Source organism: Alosa sapidissima, chromosome 24 (genome assembly GCF_018492685.1).
Source record: "Alosa sapidissima isolate fAloSap1 chromosome 24, fAloSap1.pri, whole genome shotgun sequence".
NCBI lineage: Eukaryota > Metazoa > Chordata > Actinopteri > Clupeiformes > Clupeidae > Alosa > Alosa sapidissima.
The window spans coordinates 26,250,788-26,260,787 of NC_055980.1; the positions used below are offsets into that span (position 1 = coordinate 26,250,788).

The 10,000-nt window shown below is 43.5% G+C and overlaps 2 protein-coding genes across 5 annotated transcripts in view; both read right to left on the reverse strand.

Annotated features, from left to right (window-relative positions):
- Nucleotides 1-10,000, reverse strand: part of LOC121700216 — a 1,725,899-nt gene that overhangs the window by 354,089 nt on the left and 1,361,810 nt on the right.
- The window catches only part of pdgfbb (platelet-derived growth factor beta polypeptide b), a 20,853-nt gene continuing 16,677 nt past the window's right edge, over nt 5,825-10,000 (reverse strand). For all 4 annotated transcript variants that reach the window (XM_042083077.1, XM_042083080.1, XM_042083079.1 and 1 more), the window contains 3 exons: nt 9,741-10,000; nt 9,240-9,513; nt 5,825-8,618 (listed from right to left, as the gene is read on the reverse strand). The exon at nt 9,741-10,000 is cut by the window's right edge and continues 609 nt beyond it. In XM_042083077.1, coding sequence (XP_041939011.1) covers nt 8,492-8,618; nt 9,240-9,513; nt 9,741-10,000 — 661 coding nt within the window. In that variant the 3' untranslated portion in view covers nt 5,825-8,491. The remainder of the gene's footprint in view (nt 8,619-9,239; nt 9,514-9,740) is intronic.

Consider the following 10,000-nt stretch of genomic DNA (forward strand, 5'->3'; position numbering starts at 1 on the left):
TCACATCCAACTGGAGTAAAAACAAGGACATTTCCCACAATGTAGATTTATTCTTCTCCATCATTATTACTGAGTTGGACACAGAAACGTTTGACCTCCATAACACGTCTTAACCCTTTGCAGACCGCACGCTCTAATTTCGGTACCCCAGTACCGATGACGTTCAGTCTAATAACTCAGCCATACCCCAACCAATTTTATCAATGAAAACTTCCTCAGAAACGTCACATCATAGGCTTTCTGGCGATATGATTGGTTAAAGGATTTGTGGCGCGAATTTATTTTACTACGTGAAGGAAAAATCAAGAGTTGACGTCTCCCTCCACTAGAGGAAAAACAGCAGGGAGCACTATGCATCATTGATCTTGACGTCGTCTAAAGGAGAAACTACTGGATCATCTGAGGTAAAAACAAGTCTTTTTATATTATTACTACTTGTTATCCATGTTATTACTTCAAAATCGTTTTTAAAAGTTATTTTGCTGGTAATTACACCTTGTATGCATGGCCGTAACATAATGCGTGTGTGTGTTCACTTCAGCTGATATGACAGCTGGTATTTTAGCACACCGTAATCTTTAGTAAACTCCTTATTTTCAGTCATTTCTGGGGGGTTACTATATGTCAACCAAGATTACAGACCTACTAGGACTGACATTTTAACGATTTGTTCTATTTTGAACGATGTTCCTTGCTTGTCAGCTGATACAGAAAACTAGCTAAGTTAGGTAACGTTAGCATCAGAAGAGGCAGCAACATGTCCCTGACGCGTAGTCGCGATAAAGTTCACTCCCGTGCTTCATGACTGCCAACTTTATGTCAAGTACACCTAATCGGTATTTTATTGTCAAATAAACCTTTCATTCCTTCGTAATATGTATAGCACAATTTACAGTTGTTTGTAGCCAAGTTGCTTAGCTTACTTAGATATAAACATCTGACATGAATGACAACGTTAATGTTACGTTACCGACGTGAAGACTGTGTTGATCACCGATGGTGTAACGTAAGGATTTTATTCATTGACTGCTGTTTTCATGAATACATGACTGAAGATTTGTTATAAATGTGTCTTAGTATTGTTTAGCTTTTAGGCTGTAAGGTTGGCTGCTACGATTATGAGGTTTTTGGATGGCTAACTATGATGGGAGCTCATACACTCAAGCCTAGCCTACTCGTCGACACATTATTTTCTAAAGGGGTGTTTTGTCTTTACGCAACTGCAGTAGCCTATGCACGGTGTGTATGTGTATGCATACTGTAGCGTCGGTGGATGTACATGTTTAACGTTGAATGAGTGTCTCCCAGAATGCAGTGCGAGTGAATGCTATAATGTGTAATGTCGGTTATAATAGTCGTATTTGCGTTTACCATGTTGTGTATTTGTTAGCGTGTTAGTCTCTTTGGTTGTACCTCATGTGCTTATCCCCGTGTTGATGTGTGTGGTAAACCCTTATTGTGTGTAGCATGTGCGGCTGAGACTACCCCTGTGTTGCCCTATCCTAGTTGTCTGATTGTGTCTGAGTCTTCCTGTTCCAATAAATGGCCGTCCTGGCCAAAGGTGAATCTTGTCTGAGGGTGAGATCGCTACAATACGCTGTTTAGATGTTTTCTGTCATATCTCCTGACTCATGTTCATGAATCAATGTTTGCTTGTAAGCTGGTATGCCATGTATGGTTTAGCCAAGGCAATAACACCTAGTGAGCTTTGAGACTAATGTTACCTCTCCAAGCAATATTGGAGTCCTCCAGTGATAATAATACTTTTAGTGAAAAGAGTCATGGTTGGTGGTGATTAAGATTATGTGGAAGTAATGTAAAATAAAACTAAACAACCAATTTACTATCAGACCTGTGAATTTTTTTATTTTAGATGGAGGGAGAGAAGTACGTGCAACTGAGGTGAAAGCAGCCGACTGCTGATGGCAAACATGACCCCAAGGACCACGATGGCATGGACATGGGACATGGACGGGTAGCTTCTGGATGAAGAGGAAGACAATGATGTGGTAGAGGAGGAGAGTAATCTCCCATCATCCTCAGCTGGGTAAGCATGTTTGTGTGTGTGTGTGTGTGTGTGTGTGTGTGTGTGTGTGTGTGTGTTCGCCCAACTGGGCGTATGCACATTTCTGGTTGTGATAAGAGTGTTGCTTATAACAATAATGACAGGGATTATAGTGATAATAGTTTGGTTAGATTTGTAATTCAATTTCTAATTTTCTTATCTGACAATTTCTTTATTTTGAGCTTGGTCAAGTTCCATGTTAGGTAGAAAGCATACACTTTGCCTATCCTTCTAACACAGACAGGGACACCAACTCCAGTAGCATTTACACCTCATCGTCTGCTAGGCTTAGATGGACACACACACACACACACACACACACACCACAGCTGTGGCAACACACACACGGATCTGGTGTGAATGCGGCGTTAGTGTATCACCTTATGTGTAGGGCAAATGATATCGATAATTATATATTGTATCAAATTATATGCTGTATGGTTGTTAAATGTATTGCATTTCTTCTAATGTTTTAATTGTTTATATGTGTGAATGTTAATATGAATTGATGCTTTGTTCATCATGTTAAAGTATTTTGTTGATCTTTGTTATACTGTTGTCTTGTCATTCTTGTAGTTACCATCTGGCTAGTCTTTATTTCAGCCTTTATCTTTCCTCCCCACAATTGATTTAGCCTCTTCAGAGTACAGTAAGACATCCTATATTTAGCTATGCATCTTGTTTTGATGGTAAAACATCTTATATTTGTTACATGACCATTATATCTGTGTATTTTTGGTCAGATGTCAAAACAGGAAAGGAAAACATCCTACTCTTTAAAAATTCTACATGTTACTGTGACTTGCAGTTATGAGTAAATTAATCATAACTTCTGAACCAAAGGTGATAAATTGATTCTGTTTTTTTTCACTGAGGAGATCACAACACTGTTTATCTTTCACACACTATATCTACAATAGACATTAGGTGAAAAGCAAGATTCATCTTTACAAATTGATATTTTCATGTTTTTTGAATTTTGAAGGTATTGTTTAAAAACAATGTGTGTTACACGCACACTTATTAACTATGATATGTACCATTTTAAAGGGCTAGTTCTCTTGATTACAATGGTGGGTATATCTTATCTCTGCCATGTAGCATGGCCACACAATAAGCCTTTTTGTCTCACAAGGGCATCAAGTATGAAAAATCGGAATGTTTCGTGCCATCTGCAAAGGTCTAATACATTTATCATAACTTTTGAACAAAAGGTGATACATTGATTCTGTTTTCATCACTGAGTAGAGGACAAAATTGTAAATCTCCCATACACTCTATCTACAACAGAAATTGGGGGGAAAATGAGATTAATCTTGACAAACTGATAGTTTTGTGTTTTTTGGGGTTGAATTTTAAAGATATTTTTTTAAAAATATGTGTGTTCCCCTCAAAATTATTCATTATATTTTATACCATTTGAAAGGGCTATTTCTCCTGATTATAATGGTTATAATTATATCTCTGTCATGTAGCATAATCACACAATAAGCCTTTTTGTGCCATAAGGCCATCGAGTATGAAAAAATTGAATGTTCGGCGCGGCCTGTAAAGGGTTAAACCCGTTAGGGGTGTTAATGGACTGAGAGACAACAGCAGACTCCAGCCTGTTTTAGATACAGTGAACTAAACACATGAGAAGAACCAACCATCAGGGCCAGAGAGGTGTGGAGAGACTATGGGAGACTATGAGAGAGATTATGGGAGACTATGAAAGAGACTATGGGAGAGATTATGGGAGACTATGAGAAAGACTATGGGAGAGACTATGGGAGACTATGAAAGAGATCATGGGAGAGAGTATGGGAGACTATGAGAGAGACTATGGGAGAGACTATGGGAGACTATGAAAGAGACTATGGGAGAGATTGTGGGAGACTATGAAATAGACTATGGGAGAGATTATGGGAGACTATGGGAGAGACTATGAGAAACTGTGAGAGAGACTATGGGAGAGATTATGAGAGACTATGGGAGAGATTATGGGAGACTATGAAAGAGACTATGGGAGAGATTATGGGAGACTATGAGAGAGACTGTGGGAGACTATGAAAGAGACTATGGGAGAGATTATGGGAGACTATGGGAGATATTATGGGAGACTATGGGAGAGACTATGGGACACTATGAGAGAAACTGTGAGAGAGACTGTGTGATACTATGAGAGAGATTATAGGAGACTATGTAAGATATTATGGGAGACTGTGAGAGAGACTGTGTGATACTATGAGAGAGATTATGGGAGACTATGAGAGAGACAATGGGAGACTATGGGAGAGACAATGGGAGACTATGGGAGATTATGAGAGAGATTATGGGAGACTGAGAGAGAGACTGTGTGAGACTATGAGAGAGATTATGGGAGACTATGGGAGAGATTATGGGAGACTGTGAGTGACTCTTGGAGCTCTTCAAGGGAGTTTTCTGTGACAGACTACAGGACTACAGGAGCATGTTGAGAGAGTGGCTTCTGTGAGAGACTCTGGGAGCATGTTGAGAGAGTGGCTTCTGTGAGAGACTCTGGGAGCTCTTCAGGGGAGTTTTCTGTGCTGGAGTACAGAGAGAAGGCCAGAGCTATTAATACCCCAGCAGCACAGTGAGGAATGGGACATGGCAATTGTCTCGAGTAAAAATAAACAAATACGTGGGAGTCTGGGAAGAGAGAGAGAGAGAGAGAGAGAGAGAGAGAGAGAGAGAGAGAGAAAGCATACAGGGAGAGAGAGTAAAGTAAAGTATGAAAGGGGAAGAGAGGGAGAGAGAATGGGAGAAATATGGAAAGTAAAGAAAGAGAGAGAGAGAAAGAGAAGAACAAGTAATAGTAGAGAAATAGAGTAAAAAAAGAGAGAGAGAGAGGGAGCAGACAGAGGGAAAGAAAGTAAAGAAAGAGAGAGAACAAGAGTGACAGAGAAATAGAGCAAAGAGAGAGAGGGAAAGAAAGTAAAGAAAGATAGAGAACAAGAGTGACAGAGAAATAGAGCAAAGAGAGAGAGGGAAAGAAAGTAAAGAAAGATAGAGAACAAGAGTGACAGAGAAATAGAGCAAAGACAGAGAGGGAGAGAAAGTAAGGAGAGAGAGAACAAGAGTGACAGAGAAATAGACCGAGACAGAGAGAGAGAGAGAGAGAGAGGTGCCATTGAAACTGAACGTGTCAGAGAAAGCTCTGTTCTCTGCTGCCGACTCAAAGGCTTGGTGCTCTGTAATCTCCCCCCTTTGAGGAGAAAACCCCTTCATCACACTCTTCACTCCAGAACCTTTATGAGCTTTTGAAAGACAAACCAGCAAAGCTTTTAATGGTTCTAGAGAGCGTGTCATCGCGGGCACTGCGGTGATTCATGTACAGAAGAAGAAGAAGGGAGAAAACAACAAAATGGTGCAAAAAAGGAAAAGAGAACTCTTTCATTTCTTTAATTGCTATGACTGCACGGAATGTGAGATTGTGGTTTGTCAGTGGTTTACCAGACAGTCACACAAACTCCGACAGTTTGGATGCTCAAGTTATAAACCTCAACTCAGAACAAGCCAGATCTGAAGGCCTTGGCTGTGTCGGACCTCTGTCTCAGCAGAGTGAGGTGGGTCTTATGAGAGTGTGAGTGTGTTTGTGTGTGTGAGTGTTGACCACCTACCAGACTCTTATGAGTCCAACGATGCGAAGAGGAGAAAATAACAGGAACAGTAACAGGAAGAGTAAGCCTGTGGCTTCCTGTGTGATAAGATGGGAGAGATGCCAATATCAATCAAATAATCATATGAATAATCAGAGAATGTGGAAGGTTGTCTTTAATGGACTTTGTATAAAACATCACGGACACACTTAGTGCTTAGCACCCGCATACAGAAACAAATGGAAATGCATAAATACGATGAACAATGATTAAATAAGCATGCCGATGACATGGCTTGACAAGTCAAACAAACACGGACAAAGAACTTTGGTTTACATTGGATGTTCCCTCTTTGGCCAAGATGCATTGGGTTACACAGAGACGCGTCCGCAGAGATGAGATCCAGGCTCGGCTCCGATCCGGTTGCCCTGAGCCTGAGTCCTGTTTGCCTTCTGCAGGAACTGGCAGTCGAAACACACGGACAAACCATAACGGACCCGACTGTGGCTAACGTTAATGGCTAACTATGAGCACGCTTGAACTCTGTGGGCCCATCTCAGCAGAGGAAGACATAAATTATCTGTACGTTATCTATACGTTAACAATACGTTATCTCACTCATCTCAGAGAAGTGGAGGGAGGGTGATGATTTTGGCACCGTGGTTCACTCAACATGAAATGTGATAATGTTAGTGTAACGTTGTGCTGTAGTTCCACTGCTCTCTTTTCCCATAGCACACAGAGAGAACTGCACAGGGCAAATACAGCGGAAGAGCACGGAGAGGATTATCTCAATTATGTTAACAACACACAGCTCATGTCCAGTCCTGTGCTGTCTCATTCTGCAATAGCCCCATGACTCGAATACCCACTGACCTCTCTTACTCCCCACCGTGCTGTAGCACCACGGCTCCCGGATAGCCACTGACCCCTCTTATTTCTCACCATGCTATAGCACCACGGCTCCCGGATAGCCACTGACCCCTCTTATTTCTCACCGTAGCCACTGACCTCTCTTATTTCTCACCGTGCGGGTCCGTCTACAGTCCATCAACGCTGGAGCTCATTGCTGCCACTTGTCGATTTCAGATGCACGTTTGAGAAACACCCCAGAAGCAGCTGCCTGCTGTGCTCTGCTTCAAACGCCATTCTAGCCCAGATCAGAACCCAATCCAGCCCCAGATCAGAACCCAATCTAGCCCAGATCAGAACCCAATCCAGCCCCAGATCAGAACCCAATCTAGCCCAGATCAGAACCCAATCCATCCCCAGATCAGAACCCAATCAGTCACCAGATCAGAACCCAATCAGTCACCAGATCAGAACCCAATCAGTCCTATATCAGAACCCAATCCCTCCCCAGATCAGAACCCAATCCATCCCCAGATCAGAACCCAATCCAGCCCAGATCAGAACCCAATCCAGTCCCAGATCAGAACCCAATCAGTCCTAGATTAGAACCCAATCCAGCCCCAGATCAGACCCCAATCCATCCCCAGATCAGAACCCAATCAGTCCCCAGATCAGAACCCAGTCCAGGCGAGGGGTCACGCAAAGGTCCAAGGTCAGCTCCTGCTCCATATTTGGGTCACACTTCACTTGGGTAGTCCACCCACAGATTAGTCCGACAGATGCTCAGATTATCAACAAGCTACCTGTTCTTAACTACAGATTATCAACAAGCTATCTGTTCAAAAACTCAGATTATCAACAAGCTATCTGTTCTTAAATACAGATTATCAACAAGCTATCTGTTCAAACTACAAATTACCATTACATTTAAGGTTAGGGGTTAGAATTGATTAAGCTAATGTTCAGTAATTGTTCAACACTAGTTTAACATACAGAACTTGAATCTTAATGGAATGACCTGTTAAACATCTCTGTGGGTGGACTCTCCAAGTGAATTGTTACCTTTTTTAGTCCACGAAACATACAGCTGCCTTAAGCTACACAAATACTACCTTTAGTATATCTTTAGTGATGTTTCCAGTGTTTTGATTGATTTAAATAACACATTACACAAAAACAAAAGAACAACAGTTTTACATATGAAGTTGAGTTTGCAGGTGAGTTGTTTATGCTTATGTTTATCTTTAGGCGTATGTTATATGTATATTATGTATTATGTCTTATAATATGTTTTTCCCTTTCACCCTTTTTTCCATCATGTTTGCAGCATCTCAACGCATACACATTCAGTCCAAAAGTCCGAACCAATTGATCCCAGATCAGACCAACACTTTAGTCAAAATGGATCTGTGACATCCTCATCCACTGCTCAGGTCTGGCAGTCACATGACTTGTGTGGTCATCGTAGGCAGAGTGGACGGCCAGAGTGGGTAGAGACTGTGCTGACATGAAAAGTCAACGACAAGTCCATGTGTGTTGTTAGACTGTGATGTTTGAATTCACACAGAACTTAACTGATTTGACTTTAATGGCATGAAGCACTTTTCTAGTCACTCTAACATTGAAGGTTGATTTATCAGTTCCTCGGGGTTGACTTCCTGTGTCTATTTCACGCCCCATCGTCAGCTGAGGGAGGCAGAGCGGAACCTGATGCATTCTTTAGCCACTGCAAACATTCCAGTGTTCCAGTTTCAGAGAGAGGATCATGGGAGTTGTAGTTCATTGTTTACACTGCCTCACAGGGAAGGTTTCATCCAAGACTCAAGAGGTTGAGTGAAGCTGAGGGTCACGCCATGGCAGTTTTAGTACTGAGTGGCCCCCTGCTTCACTGGCATGGTCAGTGAACTGGACGTCCGATTATGGGGCCCAGTGGAGGCGTGTTAGTGCTGTTGTTTGGGCAGGTCACATCAGGTCACAAGGAACAAGTGGACAACATGAACATGAAAACACATACGAGTGGAGGAAGAGCCCCCAGCGCCTCTCTGCCTCCGAGACCACCTAGGACTGGACCGAACCGGACTGGGCCACCAGGCGGCACCCTGCAAGAGAGAGATGTAAGGACAGGGACTCATGAGTCATGTCACAAAGAGTCTGTAGACTATACCAGAGTATCACACACACACACACACACACACACACACACACACAAACATCGAACACAAACACACTCACACACACACACACACACACATCAGAGGTGTATTAAAATTTGGAAAAGAGTGGCGAATGTTCGTGGTGAACATGTTTTCTTTGAACAGTTAAATTTGAACGATTTGGTGTTAACATTCCATTGTAATGGTAAACTCATTAAACTCACGTCCAGTTCCACTGTATGTGCACTGCGGAGAACTACCTACTTAGACTGTTAGCGATTGTTCGCAAACGTTCACCAAAAACTCCAGGCTAACGGAAAACTGTTTGCAAACGTTCGCCTATATTTTCGAATTTGAACGCACCTCTGGTCTGAGGGTCTACATGATGACCTTACCAGAGTGTGTGTGTGTGAGTGTGTGTGTGTGTGTGTGTGTGTGTGTGTGTGTAACTCACCAGAATGTGTGTGAGTGTGTGTTGTCTACATGAGCCCATCACCAGAATGTATGTGAGTGGGTGTGTGTGTGTGTGTGTGTGTGTGTGTGTGTGTGTGTGTGTGTGCAACTCACCAGAGTGTGTGTGAGTGTGTGTTGTCTACATGAGCATGGCTCTCATGGCTGCCTTGCTGATGCGGTTCCTGTGCTTCCTCCTCCGTCTCTGGGGGTGTGGGTGGGGGCGGGGGGGGAGGGGGCCTGGGCGGCGCTCTGGGCCGCTGTGCAACTGCCGTTGTTGTCGTCGCCGTGGTGGCCGTTGCTGTGGACGCCGTGGTTGCCGTGGTGGTCGTTGCTGTGGACGTGGTGGTTGCCGTGGTGGTCGTTGCCGTGGACGCTGGAGCAGTAGTGTCTGTCAGAGGGGAATGAAAAACAAAGTTGTTGGAAATGCCACATGATACGGACACATCACATTCATATCCATATGACTACTCTGAATACAGATGATGATGTGTGTGTGTGTGTGTGTGTGTGTGTGTGTGTGTGTGTGTGTGTGTCTCTGTGTGTGTGTGTATCTCTGTGTGTGCGTACGTGCGTGTGTGTGTGTGTGTGTGTGTGTGTGCGCGTGCGCGTGCGTACCTGTCCTGATAGTGGTTCTGTGATGCTGTGTGTGTGTGTGCTGCTGTTGTTGGAGGAGCTGCTTCTCCTCATCAAGCCTGCGGTGGAGCAACAGCAGCTCCCTCTTCTCCTCCTCCAGCGGCTCCCGCACCTCCTCCCCCAGTCTGCCCTCCGGCGTCTCGTTCCCTGTGGGCCTGTGATTGGTCAGCTCCGTGGGGGCGGGCCCCTGCTCCCTCCCCTGATTGGCTTCTAGCGTGGGATTGTCCTTGCGCTCGCCACTC